The sequence below is a fragment of the Littorina saxatilis genome, linkage group LG16, assembly GCF_037325665.1.
Source record: "Littorina saxatilis isolate snail1 linkage group LG16, US_GU_Lsax_2.0, whole genome shotgun sequence".
Taxonomy (NCBI): domain Eukaryota; kingdom Metazoa; phylum Mollusca; class Gastropoda; order Littorinimorpha; family Littorinidae; genus Littorina; species Littorina saxatilis.
Window position 1 is genome coordinate 36225368 of NC_090260.1, and position 25975 is coordinate 36251342.

Sequence of the window (25975 nt, forward strand, 5' to 3'; positions counted from 1 at the left end):
TTTTGACTAAATGTTTTAACGTAGAGGGGGGAATCGAGACGAGGGTTGTGGTGTATGTGTGTGTGTGTGTCTGTGTCTGTGTCTGTGTCTGTGTGTGTGTCTGTGTCTGTGTCTGTGTGTGTGTGTGTAGAGCGATTCAGACCAAACTACTGGACCGATCTTTATGAAATTTGACATGAGACTCCTGGGAATGATATCCCCGGACGTTTTTTTCTTTTTTTCGATAAATACCTTTGATGACGTCATATCCGGCTTTTTGTAAAAGTTGAGGCGGCACTGTCACACCCTCATTTTTCAATCAAATTGATTGAAATTTTGGCCCAGCAATGTTCGACGAAGGCCGGTGTTCGGTATTGCATTTCAGCTTGGTGGCTTAAAAATTAATTAATGACTGTGGTCATTAAAAATCTGAAAATTGTAAAAAAAATATAAATATATAAAACGATCCAAATTTAGGTTCATGTTATTCTTCATCATTTTCTGATTCCAAAAACATATAAATATGTTATATTTGGATTAAAAGGAAGCTCTCAAAATTAATTATAAAAATTATTATTAAAATAAAATTTCCGAAATCGTTTTAAAAACTATTTCATCTTATTCCTTGTCGGTTCCTGATTCCAAAAACATATAGATATGATATGTTTGGATTAAAAACACGCTCAGAAAGTTAAAACGAAGAGAGGTACAGTAAAGCGTGCTATGAAGCACAGAGCAACCCGCCAACCGAGCCAAACAGGCTCGTCACTTTCACTGCCTTTTGCACTCGCGGCGGACTACGTTCAGTTTCATTCTGTGAGTTCCACAGCTTGACTAAATGTAGTAATTTCGCCTTACGCGACTTGTTTACATTTAGTCAAGTTTTGACTAAATGTTTTAACATAGAGGGGGAATCGAGACGAGGGTCGTGGCGAAATATTTTTCATTTTTTCGATAAATGTCTTTGATGACGTCATATCCGGCTTTTTGTAAAAGTTGAGGCGGCACTGTCACACCCTCATTTTTCAATCAAATTGATTGAAATTTTTTTAAAGCAATCTTCGACAAAGGCCGGACTTCGGTATTGCATTTCAGCTTGGTGGCTTAAAAATTAATTAATGACTTTGGTCATTAAAAATCTGAAAATTGTAATAATTTTTTATATAAAACGATCCAAATTTACGTTCATCTTATTCTACATCATTTCCTGATTCCAAAAACATATAAATATGTTATATTTGGATTAAAAACAATCTCTGAAAATTAAAAACATAAAAATTATGATCAAAATTAAATTTCCGAAATCGATTTAAAAACAATTTCATCTTATTCCTTGTTGGTTCCTGATTCCAAAAACATATAGATATGATATGTTTGGATTAAAAACACGCTCAGAAAGTTAAAACGAAGAGAGGCACAGAAAAGCGTGCTGTGCAGCACAGCGAAACCACTACCGCGCTAAACAGGCTCGTCAGTTTCACTCCGTTTTGCACAAGCGGCGGACTACGGTCATTGTGAAAAAATGCAGTGCGTTCAGTTTCATTCTGTGAGTTCCACAGCTTGACTAAATGTAGTAATTTCGCCTTACGCGACTTGTTGAAAACATTCTGTACGCTCGCGAAAAAATATGTTGTGGGTTTTGTTTCTAAAGTTTGCATATATCACACCAACACATCTGCCTTTTTGTTTGTTCGTTTCCTTGGTTGTTGGTGTTTTAAAAAAAAAATTAATTAATGATGGGTGTTTACAGCAATTGAGAGAAAGTTCAATAAACTTTTCATCACCGCACTCTGAGTTTGAATGCATGCAGTTTAAGATTCATTTGAAAATAAATATCGCATGAAACGCCGCGATTCAACTCGTCAAACTGTTGAATGTGACAGCTAATATTTTCTAGGCACGTGCCTCACATTAAAAAAGGCCTGGACGAAACATATGTTTATCAGACGGTTCAGCCCCCGGCTGTTGACTCGCGGTCGTAAACATGTGCAAATGAATGAGTGAGTTTTCATAACGTGTGTAAAGGTTAGATGCAGTTCTGATCATTTCGGCGATATATTGTGATACAGGTATATCTTTAGACGGCCTTTAATTCATGCCGATACGCACACACACGCGCGCGCACACACACGCACACACACTGACATACACACACATACACACTGACATACACACACACACACACACACACACACGCACTGACAGGCACACACACGGCACACACACAGACACACACACACACACAGACACACACACACAGACACACACACACACACACACACACACACACACACACACACACACACACACACACGCACAGAGGCTATGTAAGAACATCAGTTTTGTCAAAACTAGATGTAAAATACGGCCTGGCTGCTCCCTGTGTAGTGCCGCGCGGTGTTTTGTACAATTGATTCCTTAAGTTGGTTGACAATCTGCAACAACAACAACAACAACAACAACAACAACAACAACTCATTCCGTTGGACACAACATGCAGACACGCTGTTAAAATGTGAAATGTGTCCAAGTGGAAGGATGCTCTCATTGCGAGTACAAACCTTAACAAAGACAGGTCTGTGTGGCTGTGGATGCTCTCATTGCGAGTACAAACCTTAACAAAGACAGGTCTGTGTGGCTGTGGATGCTCTCATTGTGAGTACAAACCTTAAAGTGTAACTAAACAGACATTTTGAAGTGTCAGCTTTACTGAATTGCTTTATGTTTTGTCCAAGTATAGACCTGTAGAAGCGATACTGGACGATTTTTCCAACGTTTACTGTGTTTTCTGATTTACTACGATTTTTTAAAAGTGCTGAACCCATTTCAGATTTACCTGCTTATCTGTTCTTGATTTGATACTTCCAAAGAACAAGTGGTACTTTGAGTTCCGGTTTTATGTTTTAACCAATCAGAATTTGGTTCCTAAATAAAATCGTCTGCTGCCTGTCCCAGCAGAGTCGGCAACAAGCACTGCTTGCCACATGTGTGATGTTACCAACAGAAATAGCCATAAATTGGGCAAGGTAGCAATGTAAATGAATTGGATCTAACTAATGTGCTTGTACTGCATCTCTGGCCTTTGAATTCACTCCAAATGTACTGGCTCAGCGTGAGAGGCAACATCCTGTCGAAGTCGTAAGCACGAGGCTGACTGGGACTGGGAGATTATTATTCGAAGAGCATGCTGAAACGGATTGTAAGTACAATATTTTACATGTTCTCGACATTTCTGTTGATCTTTCCTTAACTTTAATTGTTTCCTTGATTTAAAACCCAAGGGCTTGTATTTTCAGTTGTTATACTAAGCACGTATCTTTACCACAGTATCTGAACACTTCACACTTGAATTTTGGAATGATGAAGTGGAATTATTTCTGGATCTAATTTATTCTTTGTTCCCCCCCTCTCGATTCCTTTTTTCGCCACATATGTATTGTCGTGTAAGGGGGTAGATGCGTGTACTGGCTGATTTTTTGATTTTTTTTTACTTCGGTCAGATACAGATGATTGAAAAAAAACTTGTCAAGGATTTCAGAATTTAATAGATCTGTTCGAAGTTTTTACGGGATGGGTCCTGTTACAATATAGACTGAATGTGCGCAAGATGAACTTTTGATTAAACATACACACACAAATGAATCTCTTGATTTTGTTATACGGCGAATGTCCAGTTCCCACCACCACGTCTGTGGTATGTTTTTATACTGTTTGATTGAATAGACTGACGTGCATTCTCTCGCAAATGTGCGCGCGTGTGTGTTTGTCTGTGCCTCAGACTTATTAATCAAAGATGATGTTGCACATTGCAGATCTATGCGACAGGAGCAAGTGGACAAGACAGCTACATTTGTCTGAGCGAAGATCCAACGGTAAGCTCTTTTAGCCGAAGACAGCGAGCCTGGGTGCATGCATGCAAGCTTCTATCATGTTCGTGTGAGTGCTGCAGGGCTATTAGACGCCTTTTCATTATTCTTGATTTGGAGATCCATGCAGGGTATTAGAAAGTGCAGAATATACACGTTTGAACAAATACGATGTGTGTTTGCTCTGAAAAAAAGAAAAAACGCAACAAACAAACATTGTATTTGTTTAAAGTATCACAAATATTTATTACCTGTATCTGCATGTTTTGATAATGATGAAGGGTAAATTACTTTGACGTGTGCTTTTTTTTTTAACCACACTGATAACGAATGATAGAAAAACAGACACACTTAATAACATATCCACAAAAATTGTAACAATAAATGTAAGCTGAACAATGCCTGCAACACATTTCAGGCCTCAGAAGTAAGTAATTATGAGATTCAGACAGAGAGAGAAAGCCCAACACGAAACCAGTTGTGACATTTTTTATTTCATTATGTAATATTAAAAACACGACAACAACGTATTTCCTGTACTTAGTTTCGTGCAATTATGGATTGCAAAGTATGTCTAATTGAGTGGCATAAAGAGGCACAGTTGCATGAAAAACCAACTCGGATCTTGACTAGGATCAGGATTTTACATGGACACAACCTAGAATTTAACATCCTGGGGGGAGGGGGGTACTGCGCCTTTCACATCAAGATGTAAAGATCTATTTTAAATAATACTTATTAGAAGGGAACAAAATCAAACAAACTACAACAATCGTTCTGAGGGGAGAGAATTACCTCTTCCGAAGAAATTACCTCCCTTGCTTTTCTTGTCGTGACTTATGTAGAGTAAAGTGAATAGAAAGTGAATCAGTCAGTAACAAAAAAAAACACAACATTTCTTAAGATCAATGAGGAGTCTTGAAGTATTTGTCAATGTTAATCTTGTATGCATAACAAACAATATATTACGGATTGATAATTAAAGAAAATCGTCTCTTCTACAGGGTTGACCCCCCCTAAAAAGGACACCCACAACCATACAAATTACTTCTGCATCTGTTGAACCAATTATTTTATATATGGTATTCATTATCTTCAGTTTATGTTCTGCCTTTCCAGTAAGTGGCAATTTTGTAAATTGAATGGTCTGACTTTTGTGCAATTTTAATTTTTTTCTCCAAATTCGGGGGTCGACTAAACAGAACGAGTTTTGACATTGAGCGGTAGCCATTTTTACCTAATTTAAACCCTTCAGGCTTTTACCTTTTTGATTATTTTGAATGACTGAGCATGTAAAAACATCCCCTTCAACCCCCAGGCTATCGATGACCTGAAGAAAGCATGCAGTTACAGCAAAGAAACTACAATGGGAAGAAGGATAACTTCCTCATTGGGCATGCTTAGAAATGAGAATGGCTAAATACGAGTTATTCCCCTTTTCTACATGCTGACCAGGCTGTCTCCTGCTTTGTCATGACTAGTACAGTCGATCTTTCTCATGCTGTGACTTGCTTTATTTTCACATTTTCGGTATTTAAAACAGCAAACACACACACACACACACACACACACACACACACACACACACACACCGAAGAAGTTTCCATTCTGATTCGGTTATTTTATTTGGTGCTATATGTTTGCTTCACATTGTTTCTTTTACATTGCTTTAGGTATCCCAATTCGCTAAACACATCCATAATGCATGCATGGCTCATTCGAAACAGGGCAACTGAACAACTGATGCCCAATAGCAATAAATACTGAACAACTGAACAATAAATAGCAATAAATGATGACAGTGCCAAGTTTTTAAGTACAAAGTGAAATCATGTGACTGGACAAAGGCACAATTACAAAATACAAATAAAAATAAATCGAGGCCCATTTTAAATTAAGTTCTCAGCTCATATGGAAGCATAAGGTGACCCTAGAAACCGAAATTGGGAGACCTCCCGCCCCCAGGGCAGACTACAAAAAGAAAAGGGGGGGGGGAGGGGAGCTAATTTGTGAAAAAGTATAAAAGGAATCAAAAACTGTATACATGTATTTAGTTAATACCCCAAAAATTGTATAGTATATACAATGTCAGACCCTAAAGAAAGTTTGTTAGTCATTGCTTAGGCAAAACAAAGCAAAATAGTCTGTTTACGGTATCCCGACCAACCCTATTTTTCCCCCGCCGACCCTAGACTTTTTTTTGGCATTTGGAGAAAAAGAAAAAGAAAAAAAAAATCAATTTTGTTCCTGTTTTTTTGCAAAATAATTTAAAAAGATGGTTATAAAAAAAAAATTAAGAAAAGCCGACCTACCGACCCTCTTTTTGTGTGCCTATGTTACTGTAAACAGACTAAAAGGTACATCACAAACAACACACCAGGGATGCTACTCCCCCCTTAAAAATAGCCATGAGTCATAGGTGTGACGTTTGAATCTTTTAGCTAAATAAAACCATAGGCAATTGATCGGAAATATCAGGAAAAATCTTAACAAGTTTATCATTTGTTTGCTTGGACCAATCCTCTTGCCGAAGAGTTTTACAGTAAAAATTGATTTTACGTCAAAAATATCACAGGAATATCGAATGTTGAGGTAAGGCTGGGATAGCCAAGTTCAAGAATAACGGAAGGTGACTGTTGAATCTTTTTGAAAATGTATAAAAATATAGATGGTAGGCAATTCAAAATTAAAAAAAGGACTCTCGGAGCATGGACTTAATGAGTCAAAAATTAAAGAAGGCTCTATGAGCCGAAGTACATGTTTTGTCTATTGTCTTTTTTTATTTTGAATTGCCGACCATCTATATTTTGATACAACTTTGGACCCTCTTTGTACGGAGAGAGTTGGCAATTGTTAATCACATTCTCTCATCTCATTGACTCTCCTTCGGCTCCTTGGTAACATGCGTTCCCGTCTCTGCCAGGATTGGACACAGCAGCAGATAACCGGTAAATATGTAACAGGCATAAATGGCAAAATAGCTCGCCTCGCCTGATAATATATGAGACAACTGTTCTATTACAAAGTCTTTCTTGGGAGGCTTGGCTAATTTACTCGCTCGTTTTACACGGGGTTCCATCGTTTTCTTTTCTAATCGGAAAACCTTGCTCCTCAGTTTGTTGACCTTCTGCCAAAGTTCCGCTTCACGAGGGGATGGGGAGGATGACGACTTTGATGCTTTACATCCTATGTCCTCCAGGATCGCCTGAATGTCATCTAAAAAAGAAAACACACACACAAAACACATAAAATAACATCTTTACGTGTGGGAACTACAGGTACAATTTCATTCATCCATGCATCCGCCCTATACAGCTTCTTCTTCTTCTTCTGCGTTCGTGGGCTGAAACTTTCACACGCACTCATTTTTTTGCACAAGTGGAATTTTACGTGTATGACCGTTTTTACCCCGCCATTTAGGCAGCCATACGCCGCTTTCGGAGGAAGCATGCGGGGTATTTTTGTGTTTCTAAAACCCACCGAACTCTGACATGGATTACAGGATCTTTTTCGTGCGTACTTGGTCTTGTGCTTGCGTGTACACATGAAGGGGGATAAGTCACTAGCAGGTCTGCACATAAGTTGACCTGGGAGATCGGAAACATCTCCACACTTAACCCACCAGGCGGCCGCGACCGGGATTCGAACCCTCGACCTTCCGAGTTAATAGACCGACGTCTTACCACCCCGCCACAGCGCCCGTCACCCTATACAGCAATTATCAACTATGTAATGGATGGGTTTAAACATTTTTTGATGTCAGGGTGTTCTTCATGGTTAAAAATCTCTTACCTGGTTGAACAATTTGTGCATCAGGCGACAGGTCGGTGCTGGCTTCATTTGTAGCTACCCTTTGCGATGGTGGCTTCCTCCCACTAGCAACCTGCAAATGCACAGCTCTTTAACTGACAAACTCACAACCAACACCCAGTCCCAATGAAACAATTCTCCCAATTTCATGGCATTGGTCTTAGGCCACACAAAAAAGTGTATGTTTCTGGTAAGGCAAAACAAAAAATAATCTGTTTACGATATCCGGACCGACCCTATTTTTTTCCCACCGGCCCTAGACTTTTTTGGGGCATTAAAAAATAAAATTAAAATATTCAGATGGCTAAAATACAAAAATAAAAAGCCGACCTACCGACGCTATTTTGGGGGGGCCTATGTTACCTTTAACAGACTTTTTTTGTGGCCTAACATGACTAAAGGTGGAGATTTTTTTTCTAAACTTTTTTTTTTAAACCATCTTTTTAACTTATTTTGTTGAAAAACAGGAAAACAAGTGATTTTCGAATACCCCTTTTATTTTTGAAAATGCAAAAACAAAAGTCTAGGGTCATCGGGAAAACATAGGTAGGGGTCAGGTGACCAGAAACATACAACTTTTTTGTTGTTGACGCCGACCCTATACTTTTTTTGCCATTTGGGGCTGTTTTTTGGCAAAATAAGTTCATCATATCATCATAATCAAGACGTCAATCCAAAATAAGTAACTTTTTTTTGTTGGCCTTATCATTATTTTGCGCTAAATGCAAACAGGCATTATTTGATGGGAACAATGCTGTTTTTTTTCAATTCTTACATCAGCCTCAAACTTGTCATTACTCAACCTGCATTTATTAGTGTGCTTCTTTGATTTGCAAAAACCTAAAACCAATAAATAAATAACCTTCGGTGGTGGATTGGGCACTGCAAACAATGTCGGGACAGCATTCCACACAAGTGATCCTCTCTGCAGGATTGTTTTACTGGTTGGCCTCAAAGTGATCAGTACAAAGCTTGAGACCTTGAACATCAGCTGGCTGCAGCTTTTCAAAGTCCTCTCGCCTTGTGAATTGCATCCATATTCTGCACCTAGTTTGACAATAAAAACAACAATGTTATTGTTAAACTAAGCAAAAAGGAAAGACAAAAAAAGCTAAATCAGATCTTCAGTCTAAATCTAACGCTCTGCCTGAACGCAAAACGGATGAGTGATGTACCTTTGTACTGTAGTTTTCCCGTAAGCAAGGTTTGATAAAGGTTTCGGCAAATATGCCCACGGGTAGTTTGTCATCAAGTGTAAACTGTTGTTTTGTACTGACTGCTGACTCACACTCACAGTCGTAAGTACTCGCTGACGCTGTACAGCCTGTAGTCTACTGAGTACTGAGTGAGTTGACTCGAGCCATTGCATTCATTCTCATTCTGAAGAAGGTAAACCTGATGAAATAATCACTGCACAACCCACCTTTTTTCTTCTTTAGGGAACTTGTGGAAAGTTTTCCCGAAGCAGCCCTGTTTGCAACGGGCGTTCTTGCAACAAAAAGCCGAGCACAATTTACCACCACCACGCACGCGATCGGTACCTACGCGATCCGCCATTTTGTTTTCGCCGCCAGCATGTGACTACGGACGATAACCCACAAACACTTTTTCGCATTTTCTTCGCAAGTTCCACGTCGATAACTTCCTCATTGGGCATGCTTAGAAATGAGAATGGCTAAATACGAGTTATTCCCCTTTTCTACATGCTGACCAGGCTGTCTCCTGCTTTGTCATGACTAGTACAGTCGATCTTTCTCATGCTGTGACTTGCTTTATTTTCACATTTTCGGTATTTAAAACAGCAAACACACACACACACACACACACACACACACACACACACACACACACACACCGAAGAAGTTTCCATTCTGATTCGGTTATTTTATTTGGTGCTATATGTTTGCTTCACATTGTTTCTTTTACATTGCTTTAGGTATCCCAATTCGCTAAACACATCCATAATGCATGCATGGCTCATTCGAAACAGGGCAACTGAACAACTGATGCCCAATAGCAATAAATACTGAACAACTGAACAATAAATAGCAATAAATGATGACAGTGCCAAGTTTTTAAGTACAAAGTGAAATCATGTGACTGGACAAAGGCACAATTACAAAATACAAATAAAAAAAAATCGAGGCCCATTTTAAATTAAGTTCTCAGCTCATATGGAAGCATAAGGTGACCCTAGAAACCGAAATTGGGAGACCTCCCGCCCCCAGGGCAGACTACAAAAAGAAAAGGGGGGGGGAGAGGAGCTAATTTGTGAAAAAGTATAAAAGGAATCAAAAACTGTATACATGTATTTAGTTAATACCCCAAAAATTGTATAGTATATACAATGTCAGACCCTAAAGAAAGTTTGTTAGTCATTGCTTAGGCAAAACAAAGCAAAATAGTCTGTTTACGGTATCCCGACCAACCCTATTTTTCCCCCGCCGACCCTAGACTTTTTTTTGGCATTTGGAGAAAAAGAAAAAGAAAAAAAAAATCAATTTTGTTCCTGTTTTTTTGCAAAATAATTTAAAAAGATGGTTATAAAAAAAAAAATTAAGAAAAGCCGACCTACCGACCCTCTTTTTGTGTGCCTATGTTACTGTAAACAGACTAAAAGGTACATCACAAACAACACACCAGGGATGCTACTCCCCCCTTAAAAATAGCCATGAGTCATAGGTGTGACGTTTGAATCTTTTAGCTAAATAAAACCATAGGCAATTGATCGGAAATATCAGGAAAAATCTTAACAAGTTTATCATTTGTTTGCTTGGACCAATCCTCTTGCCGAAGAGTTTTACAGTAAAAATTGATTTTACGTCAAAAATATCACAGGAATATCGAATGTTGAGGTAAGGCTGGGATAGCCAAGTTCAAGAATAACGGAAGGTGACTGTTGAATCTTTTTGAAAATGTATAAAAATATAGATGGTAGGCAATTCAAAATTAAAAAAAGGACTCTCGGAGCATGGACTTAATGAGTCAAAAATTAAAGAAGGCTCTATGAGCCGAAGTACATGTTTTGTCTATTGTCTTTTTTTATTTTGAATTGCCGACCATCTATATTTTGATACAACTTTGGACCCTCTTTGTACGGAGAGAGTTGGCAATTGTTAATCACATTCTCTCATCTCATTGACTCTCCTTCGGCTCCTTGGTAACATGCGTTCCCGTCTCTGCCAGGATTGGACACAGCAGCAGATAACCGGTAAATATGTAACAGGCATAAATGGCAAAATAGCTCGCCTCGCCTGATAATATATGAGACAACTGTTCTATTACAAAGTCTTTCTTGGGAGGCTTGGCTAATTTACTCGCTCGTTTTACACGGGGTTCCATCGTTTTCTTTTCTAATCGGAAAACCTTGCTCCTCAGTTTGTTGACCTTCTGCCAAAGTTCCGCTTCACGAGGGGATGGGGAGGATGACGACTTTGATGCTTTACATCCTATGTCCTCCAGGATCGCCTGAATGTCATCTAAAAAAGAAAACACACACACAAAACACATAAAATAACATCTTTACGTGTGGGAACTACAGGTACAATTTCATTCATCCATGCATCCGCCCTATACAGCTTCTTCTTCTTCTTCTGCGTTCGTGGGCTGAAACTTTCACACGCACTCATTTTTTTGCACAAGTGGAATTTTACGTGTATGACCGTTTTTACCCCGCCATTTAGGCAGCCATACGCCGCTTTCGGAGGAAGCATGCGGGGTATTTTTGTGTTTCTAAAACCCACCGAACTCTGACATGGATTACAGGATCTTTTTCGTGCGTACTTGGTCTTGTGCTTGCGTGTACACATGAAGGGGGATAAGTCACTAGCAGGTCTGCACATAAGTTGACCTGGGAGATCGGAAACATCTCCACACTTAACCCACCAGGCGGCCGCGACCGGGATTCGAACCCTCGACCTTCCGAGTTAATAGACCGACGTCTTACCACCCCGCCACAGCGCCCGTCACCCTATACAGCAATTATCAACTATGTAATGGATGGGTTTAAACATTTTTTGATGTCAGGGTGTTCTTCATGGTTAAAAATCTCTTACCTGGTTGAACAATTTGTGCATCAGGCGACAGGTCGGTGCTGGCTTCATTTGTAGCTACCCTTTGCGATGGTGGCTTCCTCCCACTAGCAACCTGCAAATGCACAGCTCTTTAACTGACAAACTCACAACCAACACCCAGTCCCAATGAAACAATTCTCCCAATTTCATGGCATTGGTCTTAGGCCACACAAAAAAGTGTATGTTTCTGGTAAGGCAAAACAAAAAATAATCTGTTTACGATATCCGGACCGACCCTATTTTTTTCCCACCGGCCCTAGACTTTTTTGGGGCATTAAAAAATAAAATTAAAATATTCAGATGGCTAAAATACAAAAATAAAAAGCCGACCTACCGACGCTATTTTGGGGGGGCCTATGTTACCTTTAACAGACTTTTTTTTGTGGCCTAACATGACTAAAGGTGGAGATTTTTTTTCTAAACTTTTTTTTTTAAACCATCTTTTTAACTTATTTTGTTGAAAAACAGGAAAACAAGTGATTTTCGAATACCCCTTTTATTTTTGAAAATGCAAAAACAAAAGTCTAGGGTCATCGAGAAAACATAGGTAGGGGTCAGGTGACCAGAAACATACAACTTTTTTGTTGTTGACGCCGACCCTATACTTTTTTTGCCATTTGGGGCTGTTTTTTGGCAAAATAAGTTCATCATATCATCATAATCAAGACGTCAATCCAAAATAAGTAACTTTTTTTTGTTGGCCTTATCATTATTTTGCGCTAAATGCAAACAGGCATTATTTGATGGGAACAATGCTGTTTTTTTTCAATTCTTACATCAGCCTCAAACTTGTCATTACTCAACCTGCATTTATTAGTGTGCTTCTTTGATTTGCAAAAACCTAAAACCAATAAATAAATAACCTTCGGTGGTGGATTGGGCACTGCAAACAATGTCGGGACAGCATTCCACACAAGTGATCCTCTCTGCAGGATTGTTTTACTGGTTGGCCTCAAAGTGATCAGTACAAAGCTTGAGACCTTGAACATCAGCTGGCTGCAGCTTTTCAAAGTCCTCTCGCCTTGTGAATTGCATCCATATTCTGCACCTAGTTTGACAATAAAAACAACAATGTTATTGTTAAACTAAGCAAAAAGGAAAGACAAAAAAAGCTAAATCAGATCTTCAGTCTAAATCTAACGCTCTGCCTGAACGCAAAACGGATGAGTGATGTACCTTTGTACTGTAGTTTTCCCGTAAGCAAGGTTTGATAAAGGTTTCGGCAAATATGCCCACGGGTAGTTTGTCATCAAGTGTAAACTGTTGTTTTGTACTGACTGCTGACTCACACTCACAGTCGTAAGTACTCGCTGACGCTGTACAGCCTGTAGTCTACTGAGTACTGAGTGAGTTGACTCGAGCCATTGCATTCATTCTCATTCTGAAGAAGGTAAACCTGATGAAATAATCACTGCACAACCCACCTTTTTTTTTCTTTAGGGAACTTGTGGAAAGTTTTCCCGAAGCAGCTCTGTTTGCAACGGGCGTTCTTGCAACAAAAAGCCGAGCACAATTTACCACCACCACGCAAGCGATCGGTACCTACGCGATCCGCCATTTTGTTTTCGCCGCCAGCATGTGACTAGGGACGATAACCCACAAACACTTTTTCGCATTTTCTTCGCAAGTTCCACGTCTTCCTTTTGTACAGTGTTTGGTTACAGCTAGGTTCAGGGCAATCCTCAGACACGAAAGCGTTGGTGTCATTGGTGATGCAAAAGTTAGATAATTTAACCTAAAAATTTGCCACTTTGTGAACTGCACATGCATAAAATCAAGTTTAAGTATGCTGAATATGAAGTTATCCAGTCAATTGGTGTAGAAGTTATAGCATTTCTGTCAGTTAACAGTATTTAAAATCTCTAAAGTAAAATCTGACATATTCGAAAGTTTTGCATAAACATCCAGACAATTTTTACGATATTCTCCTAAGCTTCTCCACTTCTCAGCCCTGTCTTGGAAATGAATTCGAATAAGGCAGTCAAAATAACTTAGTTTGGAGCACCCATCAATCAGAATAAGCATTAACTTTTGACACAGGAAATATCTTCTACCGAAAGCTCTCCTGGTTTTATTCTACATTTTTCCTGCATAATGGTAACAAATTTAATGATAAATCTAAACAACGAAGTGACTGTGGTAAGATGAACAAAGTTAAAAAACAAAGGATTACTGTAAATGGTTTACGAATCGAAATCTAAACAAGTTTTAATGATAAGTAAAATGATAAAAAAAAATAAGATAAAAAAAAAAGCTAACGTCCTCGCATTTGTCCAGAATTATTCCATGTTTAACATGGGAACAGAGGTATAATTGGTCTAAAGAATTTATCTGTATGCAATGCCCGCTATAGGTGAAAGACTTTTGTGGAAGCCATGGAAGAATGCATCGCTGTTGTGCTGGTTCAGCTTGAGGTCCTGTCCTAGCGAATATCCTGCACACACAAAAACACGACTTTTTAAGCCACTTATGTTGCATTCCGTGACATAGCTTTGTTAAAACCGTGTGCCTGATAATAATGACAGATTTTGTTGATATACATTTTTTTTTAAGACACCCCATATAATATTGTTTGACAATCTCTTTCAACATAGTTTACGAATCACCAATGTGTATACAAACGCAAATAACCCACAGGTCAATAAATTACTTTCCAGAGAGAGAGAGAGAGAGAGAGAACGAACGAACGAACGAACTTTATTACTCAAGGATGGAGATTTTAGGCTCACGCCTAGTCTTACAATCTGTCCCTGCTAAACTAAGACATAAAGATAAAGACAATAAAAGGACAATTGTCAATCGCAATCATACAGTATTACTAACTACAACATTACCTATACGACTACATAATGCATAATAGAACATTGAAATGTACATGTATGTCAAGATAATACAAAGGAAAAGAAAATTCGACTCGCACACACACGCGCGCCGCATGCCTGCAATCACGTTCGCACTCAATACAACACACACACTCACACACACACACACAAACACACACCCACACACACACACTCACACACACACACACACGCACACGGACACACACACACAACAACAACTTCATCAACATCATCATCATCATCATCATCATCGTCGACATCATTATCATAATCAACAAAATATATAGAGGTTAGTGATAGCGGCAATGCATTCTTGCTAGAAACAGCTTCAGAATGTAACTGTTCGTGACAACAGATATTTGCGAAGCTGCGATTTGAAGTGTTTAATCGTGCTTGACCCCTGTAAGAGAGAGAGAGAGAGAGAGAGAGAGAGAGAGAGAGAGAGAGAGAGAGAGAGAGAGAGAGAGAGAGAGAGGGAGAGAGAGAGAGAGAGATCAAAACTAGAAAATGTGTGCTATATAAAACAAGGATAATCACTGTCAAATCTTTGCTTGTACCTGCATGGTGTTTACTGCGCTATATACACAACCTGTTTTATTTCATTTATTTATTTAAAAATTTTTTTTTTTTTTTTTTTTTTGGGGGGGGGGATGTTTTGTGATGAGGGTTTTTTCAAAGCCTTTACTGCTTTAGTCATTGAATCCACCCGACTTCGATGTATTGTTCAGTGATGGGTAATTGTGTGACCAACTATGTAAGTTAGTGATTGTTCTGGCTTCATACAATGACATTGCATTAATTTTATAAGTGTATGTGTGTGTGTTTCAGGCAAAAGCTGATATTACAGTCCTAGTTGTATGCAGTACCTCTGCTTCTTCGTTCAGGAATCAAAGTATACAATCTAAACCGATTATTTTGTTCAATAATGTTCAGCTTACCATCCCGAAGAAGGCAGTAACGTGCCGAGATATTGATTATAGATATTAACGTACCTAACCTGGTTACTGGTGTGTTTTCTTTTTATTTCAATAATGTAAATGTGTGACACCTTGCAGGGTACTTGATGTTCAGAGCAATTTTTCTGGCAAAAGACCTTTTATGGATCAAAGAAAACTTTTGTCGTGGTGCACAAGTCAATCAATTTGGTTGATAAATAATTTGTGCTGCATTTTCCCTGGTTCCAAAACGTAGTATGTATTACCACATGTCCTTACCTGTCATTGGCATCACATGATTCTCTGCAAGCAGTCTTTTGTGGAAATAGTACGTCATTTAACACTTGCACTTATAGTAGGGCTGATGGGGTCTATGTCGACCAAAAGAGTGGGATTCTCTGTAGGTCGAGTTCCTGTAGGTGGATTCCCTGTATACCTAAGACTTTAAAATTGGCAATCTAGTATACAGGGAATCCCACAGGGTGCAGTTTTTCAATAAAACTTGCAAACCATACTCGAATTTCTAAGAAATATCAAAAAAAAGATCGAAAAACATCAAATTCTAACGATGTCGCTAAGCATCACGTGACTTTCATTGATATTAGCAAAACGCTACAGGAACTACACCCTGTGGTATTCCCTGTATACAAGATTGCCAATTTTAAAGTCTTAGGTATACAGAGAATCCACCTACAGGAACTCGACCTACAGTGAATCCCATTCTTTTGGTCGACATAGACCCCATCAGCTATAGTAGGTGGCTGTGGAACGGTAGACATGCAACGACAACGAACAACAAAAGACAAAGTGTGGAGAACACTCATTTTTCTTAACATACGCTAAGTTTCTTTGAGAATGCTCCAAGTGAAAATCAGGGGTTCCTAGGCCTGATATCACAATTAAACAGCTTCTTCTCAGAATCAGGAGGGAAAAAAACGAGATGTCGTGACAAGAACAGACAGCAGCAGCAGCAACAACAACATTGCTAAATCGTCGCTTTAACAAAATTTCATGTTTAGTATCGCAGACAAAGCACGGCTACTGATCCGACCAAAGCCACACTTCATGCACGATGGGCACATTGTTATGGCCAGCTTGTTAACGTGAGCATTGTGTATGTTTTACATAGAATTGAATGTGTTTGTCGTTGTGTCTGTCATCTATCCTAGTCGTTTGATTTAGAATAAAGCAAACTTATTACAATGACGATTTTCTTCGGTTTTTGATGAAGGATTGGCATCTTTTCCTATTTTCCAACTCTGCCACCATACACTGGCCGTTCAGGTCTGCATGTCGACCACATGGTGTGTGATCAGATTTTTCGGACATGTTCACAATGCTTACATGACCACCAAATGGAAAATCAGTTTGTATTTGTTATGTTTTTGTGTAAGCACAATCTTCATACAAGTAAACAGAAACAGTTTTGTTGCAAACAGAGCCTTCATAAGAAAAAATGCTTCTAAGTCAAAATACATACCCCCTTGTTCGTATTGCGTAAAATATACCCATAAATTCTGGACATCATATTTTTATTTTTTTTCACAACAATGAAACCAAACTTTGGCATATGTTTTAGCCATATATTTACAATAAAACCTATGAGTTTGAAGGCTGCATCTTGTTTTGTTTATTTTTGAGAATTTTTTTGCAAACCCATGCAAATGGCCAGTTTCTGGGGAGAGACTGGGGAGATAATGGCCAGTATAGAAAGAGTTAATAAGTAAACTAATGTCAGAAGTAGGTATTTACCTTGTTTGCCTTCGCGTTCTTGATAGCCCGCTGCAGCATTTGTATCACTTCCCTTGACATTCAAAACGCCAATGTATTTCTGAAAGGAAAATAAAGATATTGACCGAAACATCACACAAGTGGTATATCATGCTAGGTTTTGTTTACAGTGCCTGTTCTACGACCACATCTGATTGTAATTTAAATAAAGAAAAACTGTATCCATTTATTACTTCTCTATTTGTGTGTGTTTGTGTGTGTGCAGGGGCGGATCACATCATTTTTAAGGGGGAGATTCCAAATTTCTTTTTGGGACAATTTGACGACACGATGCAAAGCGTTTAGTTGAAGACGCGAAGCGTTCAACCTCCTTGGGGGGGGGGTCCGACAAATGTTGATAAAAACAAGGAAAATGGATCAATCCGAGCCAAGAAACATCCCCTAATACACCTTCCAAAAAAGTAAATATATTAAGAAGAAAAATTTGAATCACAACAAGGACAACTGATAGATCTGGCGCAACCTGAGCAAACTAATTAGCCAACTTCTTTCCAAAATCGTCACTTAGAATACAAAGGCCGGATCCGCCCAGTGTGTGTGTGTGTGTGTGTGTGTGTGACCGATGACCTTCTCTAAATTCTTATCGTTGCGTTTGCATGGTAATAAAGTTTTAATACTGGATATGCCCATGAAAAAATATCATTTCTTGTTCATGTCATTGTGTGTGTGTGGCCAGGACCGTGACTTCTGCTTGCCTCGACGTCTTCAGAAAAGACACAAAATGCCAGCAGGCGTATGTTCTTGGAGCACTCAGTATGCCGTCATCTGCAAACAAATAAATACAAATTATTCAATTGTGTAAATAAAGAACAATCATTTTAATATTACAACAAAAAAATTCATATAACTGTAGTCTTCACCAGAGACATCCACTACACTATCTTTAAATAAAACTGCCGTAAAAAATTGAAATACTATAAAACTTACCCCCACTCAGATCTATTTGGGATTATTCAAGTTTCAACCATGAAACGATGCCGGTTTGGACAGATCTGCTAGTTTGCCGCTGAAACTGAAATCAAAGGCGATCTTCAGAACTATTTCTAATCTTGTATTTGTGATTAATATAAAATACTGATCTTCCCAATAGAAGCTGATGTGTATACACATGACCAGGACAAGGTATTTTGTTACGGGGCATTTACGCAGACGTCGCAGTTCAAAATATCGTTTTAGATCTGATTTTGTACAGCAGCCTGTGTGATTCAGAATCGTCTGCCCTTTTTCGGTTTAACATTTTATGGACGATTCCTATGAGACTGCTCAATCATAACTGATGACAAATTCAGAAACAGATGATGGTTTCAAGTAGGCTACAAGTAATGATTTGTTAAAAATGTCAAGCCACTCGTCGATCATTCACACTCAAAGAACCCAAGCCAAATCTGCTCTGGTTCCGAGCAGCTTTTTCCAACTGAGACCCTAATTGTTACGCATCTGCCGCGAAAAGATAGACCACAAACAAGCGGCACTGTACCATGCTTTCGTTTATGTTGCTAAACAGATTAAATGTGCATTGTAAATGTGCTTACAGCAAAGAAATGCATCCTTACTTACCACAAAAATACTGGTACCACATTCATCGCACTTGTGTCTTCTTACCAAAACCAATCGATATGTTTGTTTACGATGTATTGGTAATTACTAACCGTTAACTATTTTTCAAAAATCTGAAATGACTTTTAAGAATCAAAGAAAGATTCGCTAAAACGGTTGACTTCAGAAAATAAGCAATATTTTTCTGAACCATGAAATAAAAATCGAAAACTCCGTTTGATCTTTTATTTTGGTAGATTGATGACAACAGCCGGAACTGAAAGTACCAGAACCAAAAATTAAGGGCATTAATCAGGTAAACTAAGAAGATTGTCGTTCCTGGCGCGCACTTCACATGTCCGTCAAACAGTGTCCGAGTGAGAGAAAAAATTTTTTTTTTCGCAGTTCGACAGTATATGAGGCCCTTCTTCATATCAAAGTGTAAAGGTTGCTGAACGACGTTTTTCCTTTTTGCTTGTTTAGTTACACTTTAACAAAGACAGGTATGTGTGGCTGTGGATGCTCTCATTGCGAGTACAAACCTTAACATAGACAGGTCTGTGTGGCTGTGGATGCTCTCATTGTGAGTACAAACCTTAACAAAGACAGGTCTGTGTGGCTGTGGAGATTTCAGGCTGACATTTGTATGCACTGCCTGGTTCGTTCCTGAGATTTTAAATTATACTGTCCTTCTGCTTGTGCATTTCCCGCTTTTGTCTAAAGACGAATGCACTTACCTTTTACACACTGGTAGTGTAATGTAAGACATTATGACTGCTTTTCATGAGGACTTGATTAACATAATAAAAGGTTCAGACTGGGATGCGGTCCACGCATACATTATAGACACACGAAGACCACCAACCAACACATAACGACACTAACACATAATCTTCTTCTTTTTCTTTGTGTGTGTGTGTTGGGGTGGGGGGTGGTTGGGTGTGGGTGTGGCCGGGTGTGGCCGGGCCGGACCGGGGGTGGTGGGTGTCAGTGTGTGCAGTGTGTGTGTGTGTGTGTGTGTGTGTGTGAGTGAGTGTGTGTGTGAGTGTGTGTGTGTGTGAGTGTGTGTGTGTGTGAGTGTGTGTGTGTGAGTGTGTGTGTGTGTGTGTATGTGTTTGTGTGTGCGTTTGCGTGAGCCACGGTGGTGCGTGTGCATGCGTGCGTGTGTGTGCGCGAGTGAATGCTTATTAAATCAAGATTATTTCCATGTATTCAGCATGCTCTTTTTATATTTAGTCAAGTTTTGACTAAATGTTTTAACATCGAGGGGGAATCGAAACGAGGGTCGTGGTGTATGTGTGTGTGTGTGCGTGTGTGTGTGTAGAGCGATTGAGAGTAAACTACTGGACCGATCTTTATGAAATTTTACATGAGAGTTCCTGGGTATGATATCCCCGGACTTTTTTTCCATTTTTTCGATAAATGTCTTTGATGACGTCATATCCGGCTTTTTGTAAAAGTTGAGACGGCACTGTCACACCCTCATTTTTCAATCAAATTGATTGAAATTTTGGCCAAACAATCTTCGACAAAGGCCGGACGTCGGTATTGCATTTCAGCTTGGTGGCTTAAAAGTTAATTAATGACTTTGTTCATTAAAAATCAGAAAATTGTAATTAAAATTATGTTTTTATAAAACGATCCAAATTTACGTTCATCTTATTCTTCATCATTTTCTGATTCCAAAAACATATAAATATGTTATATTCGGATTAAAAACAAGGTCTGAAAATTAAAAATATAAAAATTATTATCAAAATCAAATTTCCGAAATCGATTTAAAAACAATTTCATCTTATTCCTTGTCGGTTCCTGATTCCAAAAACATATAGATATGATATGTTTGGATTAAAAACACGCTCAGAAAGCTCAAACGAAGAGAGGTACAGAAAAGCGTGCTATGCAGCACAGCGAAACCACTACCGCGCTGAACAGGCTCGTCAGTTTCACTCCGTTTTGCACAAGCGGCAGACTACGGTCATTGTGAAAAAATGCAGTGCGTTCAGTTTCATTCTGTGAGTTCCACAGCTTGACTAAATGTAGTAATTTCGCCTTACGCGACTTGTTATATTTTATTTTGAATTGTTTTCCCTCTTGTCTCCCAACAGCACCGCTAATCAACACAAAAAAGTTTACACTTCGTAAAGTACAGTTTTAGATAAAAGACAAAATCTTGTTGAACTCTTCGATTTTGTTTACACTTGTGAGTTATTAAATGCATTACAATACAGTTAAGCTAAAGGGAAAAAAATGTACTCGTGTTCTTTTTACACTTCAGTTGTTCCTATATTATCGTTTTGGGCTAGAAGGCAAGTACTTAACGATTTTTACACTCGAATTGTTCGTGCAGCCGATTAACGCCGTTTAGCTACAGAGCAAAGTTAGGTTTTTCTCAGGGCAGGGATTGTACAATGATTGAGTTGTCAGCGGAACGGCAGTGCACGTTTACGGGTAGAAGGCAAAATTAAACGCCGCTCCGTCTTTTACACTTGGCCGGTCGTTACTGAGTGTATACACTTTTAGCTAGAAAGCAAAATTGTACTGGAGGATTGTTTGCAGTTGAGCACGGTTTTGGGTCCAGTGCATTCATGATTTGTAGAGGGCCCCAATTGGCAAAGGGTTTAAAATCGTGATCGTGATTGGCGTTTTTTGACCTTTCTGTGACTGTGATTGTCGAAATTTTCATTTCTGTGATCGTGATGGGACTTTGCCCGTGATCCGTGATGACAAAAAAAATCAAGTCTCGTGATCGTGATCGTCATTTGTTTTCGTGATCGTGATGGGCATTATTGCAAAGCATTTTATTTTCAACGTACATTTTTCACAGCTGTATCACTCTATGATCCTCTATTCGTCAAGGTGTTTGTGATCGTGAAAACAAAAATCAAGGTAACTGTGATCGTGAAAGCTAAAATTTCCCTTCCCGTGATCGTGATGATACCCCCCCTTTGGGGCCCTCATTTGTAGCTAGAAGGCATAATTATACTCAATTTTTTTTTTAACTTGAGTTATTCGTACAGTACACTTTTTAAACTAGAAGGCAAAATTGTACTGCGGGTCGACGAGAACAGCAGGCGTCATAATCTTTTGGGCATTATCAGTCACAGGCGCTGCTGTCATCTCTCACAGGCGTGTTGAATGTACAGCCTGGTGCGTTGTCATTACGACCATGAAAAAACCAGTCTTGGTGTCATCGCTTGACTCCTGCTGGTTCGGTTTGCAATAAGGATACGCTGCAAAGTCGTTCACTAGTTGAACAACCCAACACTGAAAATGAAGCAAAATAAGCAAACTGTCCAATAAACAAACAAACCGACACAAAACTGAAATAAAGAAAGAAAAACAAGGAAACAAGACACAACACAACAACAGCAGCATGCAGTTTAGTAAAAGTTGGGAGGAAGAGGGGGTGATAGTAAATGTTGCAAGTACCGAGCTGTATGACCGCTTATACTGACTTTCCCTGTTAAATTATTTGTGACTGGTAGAAACTTCTTTAACGAGTTTCTGTCTTTTCTTTTCAAGTTGAAATTTGTTTCAGTTTCACTGAGTTCATGTCAATGCTTAATCTCTCCGGTGACTTCGAGTCAGTGGTTCCACATGCCCAAAGCTATTGCCAAGTGTAGCCTACACATTCAGAGACCAACATTATTGGTCCAACACTGAGGTCACAGGCCGTGAAAACGAAAGTCACTTAGTTTGACCAACTCAGTGACCGAATTCGCCAAAAGAGAGTCAGTGTATATTCAATGAAAACCCTGTTTGCATCTGCTACATAGCACTGAACAAAATCTGTCATGTATATGGCTGGGAGTTCAATCAATATAGAAATAATAATGTCCGAATGTACAGAAAGAAATCCAAAAACACCTGATAGATTTTTTTACGTTCCAAAATTCAGAATAAAAAAAGAAAAAATTGTAGGTTATTGGAACGTTTAATTATTGAAAAAACAAAACGTTACCCAGTGGTCTATCTGCCACTGAGTCGACGTACTGTAAATGTACCGTTTTCTTCAAAAACCACCTGTACATCTTCCCAGCAATAAAAACGCTTCAGTTGAGTGTGTGTGCGAGTTGTGCGCGCGGTGCTGTCTCGCTCGCCTGGCTGGCGGTCAGCCCAGGAAAAATAGGTCGGGTTTCCCTCTGTCCTCCTACGCCAGTTAGGAAAATAGTCCACTGTTTAGCATTTAGGTCAGTGTTCTTATTTTGCTTCTGTCATTTGGTAAGCATCATTACAGATCTGCGGGATAGTTACTACAAGAACATTGTTACGAAAATGGAGATCTGAAGAAAGAATCGAGCAAAACTTGCCGCGGAAGCGACTACCATGATAATATGCGACACAAGCAAACGTGACCCAAAGTAGTCCAGCAAATCTATTTTTATCCAGCGCATGGAAGTTCCATTCTAAGTTAGCGAAATATTGAGGCCGAATCGGCGAATTTAGGTTAAATTCACGAATGCGGGTCTGAAAGGATGTCAGGCAATATGAAAGGTAAGTGTGCTTTGGGAATCCCTTCTGCATGTTTCTCTCTCTCGGGGTGGGTGCGTGGATGGATTTTCGTTGCGTTGTTGGAGAAAAAAATGGCGCTAAAGCAATCATGCAATGCTGCTTGATGTAAACGCATGATGCCTGGTGTTATTTGACAAAAATGTTACGTAAAACTTCCATGTTATGCACCAAAACTTTGCCAGTTGTTTCAGTGAATGCTCCTAAATTTATTGCATGGTTGCACGTGAGGACAGGCTGACGTGATTTGTTAAAATAATCGTTTCATCGTGGAATTATGTTTGCACGAGGGACTGCGACAGCGTGTTGGGTGAGCGTGCATCGCTGAAGGAAACCACACACCCCCTTTTGACAACGTGAACCACCTTGCGATCATTCCGCTGTACTCTGCGCAGATCCCCATTTCTTGACCGATTGAATGAGAAAACATGTAATCAGTGCGTGCAATTAGTGGTCTAGTCTAGAAAAATTAGCTTTGCAACGATCTGTTATTTTGTTTTGGCATTTCTCTGGTCGGATAGATCAAAATCGTTTAAACTTTGCCTTCAGCTGAGCGACGCGTCGATTTGACGTAGAAGGTGTGACAGGTTTAGCTATAGAGTGTTTTCCACATTTTAGCTGTGTTGATTGTCGCTGTGTTTCGAGTTGTGTCGGTTAATAGTGAATGTAGATGGGGGCCAGAGGTAGAGGTATTGTTCTGGGGAAAGTAGGAAACAGACTTTGCAGTCCAGGGTTCATAGATTTGGAGTGGAGAGAAAAGCCTGTGAGCACAACATGTGTTGAGCACATTTCTTATGTTCCTACCACGAGCCTTGCTGGGTTTTAACAGCGGTCACGTGATGAGCGATAAGGTTCCCAAACTTGCAGATAATCAGATTTTGGATGAAATGTCTTGAATTGTATTTTAAGTGTTTTACATAAAACTATATATCGTCAGTGGCCTTCAAAGACCTCGTATCTTCAAAATCATAGTTCTGAGATAATGAGTGTTTTAAAAATCAAATTCCTCTTCACCAGATCAAAACGTGTAGATACGAGGTTTTCACTTTTTTGTTTTGAACTTTTTTGTTTTGAATTTAAGGAACAATTACGAGGATTTTCAACAGACTCGCAGGGATTCAAACAGACAATACGAGGTTTTCCCGCTAATGTCGCTAATGTCTCAACACCCAACGGCAATACGAGGTTTTTAAAATCAGGGGAAAAAGACCTTTGCAAAATAGATAGAGTTACAAGCTTTTCACAGATGATAGGAAAAAAATCAAGGGACGGAACCATGCAAAAATCCGAAAATCGGGAAAATGTAAGTTACGAGGTCTTCGAAGGCCACTGACGATATGTGAAAAGGAGTGTCAGTTTTTTTTAAAAATAGTTTTGTTTTGCGATTTAGTCAAGAGATAATAAATCATCAGTACTAACTACTATGTGCTATGATATGTTTGTTTTTTCTCTCTCAAATCAAAATAGTTTAAAGCATGTTCCAAACTAATGCCTATGAGTAGGGGAATGATAGTAAGAGTAAGAGAGAGGAGTGTTGTATCTTACTTTTATTTTGTACACCAATGTCAATAGTTTTAATACTGTGGAACAGGATCATTAAATCTGGTCAATTTGATGTGTTAACTGTTATGCCAACCACACGCGACCAGTCAAACTCAAATCAGCTGATAATGTTACAAATCATCCAATGATACAGGGGGAAATATGTTAAATGATAAATCAATCAGTAGATTTGATTGGTTGCTGATATATCTTTTTAGATTTGTGCAGATGTTACTTGCACTGTATATGTAAACGTATGGTAAATATCCAGGTGCTGCAATGCAATCCCTTATGAGACATAGCAACACTTGCTTAATGTTGGGCGCATGTAGAAAATGGTACACATGACCTGGAGTGACCTGAAAAAACTACATCAGCACATGATGAAAAATGATCGGGTGTTGCCATGGATACATAATCCCTGGCGTTACCCCATGGGGAGGGCTGCTTGTCACACAGCTGAAGACAACCAATAACATCAAGACTTCAGCTAAATCTGTATCATATGTATCGCTTTAACTTCAAGAGCTGTTTTCATCTAGTGCATTGTTTTTGATAGCAAAGAAAACCAGGCACAGTCTTCCACTGAAGGCACAGGTTAACAAGGCAACAGCTCTGAGCACAGAGGTATTGAGTTAACAAGGCAACAGCTCTGAGCTCGGAGGTGGCAAGTCCGGGTTTCCAGTTCTTCATCACCTTTTGTTTTCAGTCACTTACAAAAGTTGCCTCACAGCATTAGTTCTTTGTTTTAGGGATATGCCCAAACAATGTATGTGAGGCGTGGAGCTATGCCCAAACAATAAATGTTCAGACAAATGTTGTAACATCAATGGTTTCTTTTTTTCCCTCTTGTTTTGAATGTCTTGAGACATTCTGTGAAATTCACTGAAAACGGCATAGACAAGTGCTTGTGTACCGTTAGCGATGTGCCTTCTTTATTCAGCCAATCGCGGAAGGCTAGCTAAGAGTGCAGCTGTACTGGTGAGCGCTGACCAGTGGCCCAGTAACCCAGTTTTCATAACACGGTCTGGTGAGCGCCCACCTGACCGACACTCAGGGTCAGTGTGGTGTCTGAGGTCATTACCCGT

General features: G+C 39.2%; 1 protein-coding gene and 2 long non-coding RNA genes across 5 annotated transcripts in view; 1 reads left to right on the top strand and 2 right to left on the bottom strand.

Moving 5' to 3' along the window:
• Positions 1-5451: 5451 nt before the first annotated feature.
• LOC138950962 (uncharacterized) lies at positions 5452-9224 on the bottom strand. 2 transcript variants are annotated; one of them, XR_011450893.1, is made up of 3 exons: positions 8518-9224; positions 7638-7728; positions 5452-7061 (listed from the first exon to the last, which is right to left on the bottom strand). It is a non-coding gene; the product is annotated as an uncharacterized lncRNA (long non-coding RNA). The 2 variants fall into 2 exon arrangements; XR_011450892.1 differs by lacking the exon at positions 8518-9224 and having other exon boundaries at positions 7638-8396.
• Positions 9225-9524: 300 nt separating this feature from the next.
• Positions 9525-13392, bottom strand: LOC138950964 (uncharacterized). Of its 2 annotated transcripts, XR_011450895.1 has the most exons (3): positions 12592-13392; positions 11711-11801; positions 9525-11134 (listed from the first exon to the last, which is right to left on the bottom strand). It is a non-coding gene; the product is annotated as an uncharacterized lncRNA (long non-coding RNA). The 2 variants fall into 2 exon arrangements; XR_011450894.1 differs by lacking the exon at positions 12592-13392 and having other exon boundaries at positions 11711-12123.
• A 9649-nt stretch (positions 13393-23041) lies between these two features.
• Positions 23042-25975, top strand: part of LOC138950977 (probable nuclear hormone receptor HR3) — a 56772-nt gene continuing 53838 nt past the window's right edge. The window contains exon 1 of the mRNA XM_070322691.1: positions 23042-23330. Within this exon, the coding sequence (XP_070178792.1) occupies positions 23312-23330 (19 nt within the window). The 5' untranslated portion in view covers positions 23042-23311. The remainder of the gene's footprint in view (positions 23331-25975) is intronic.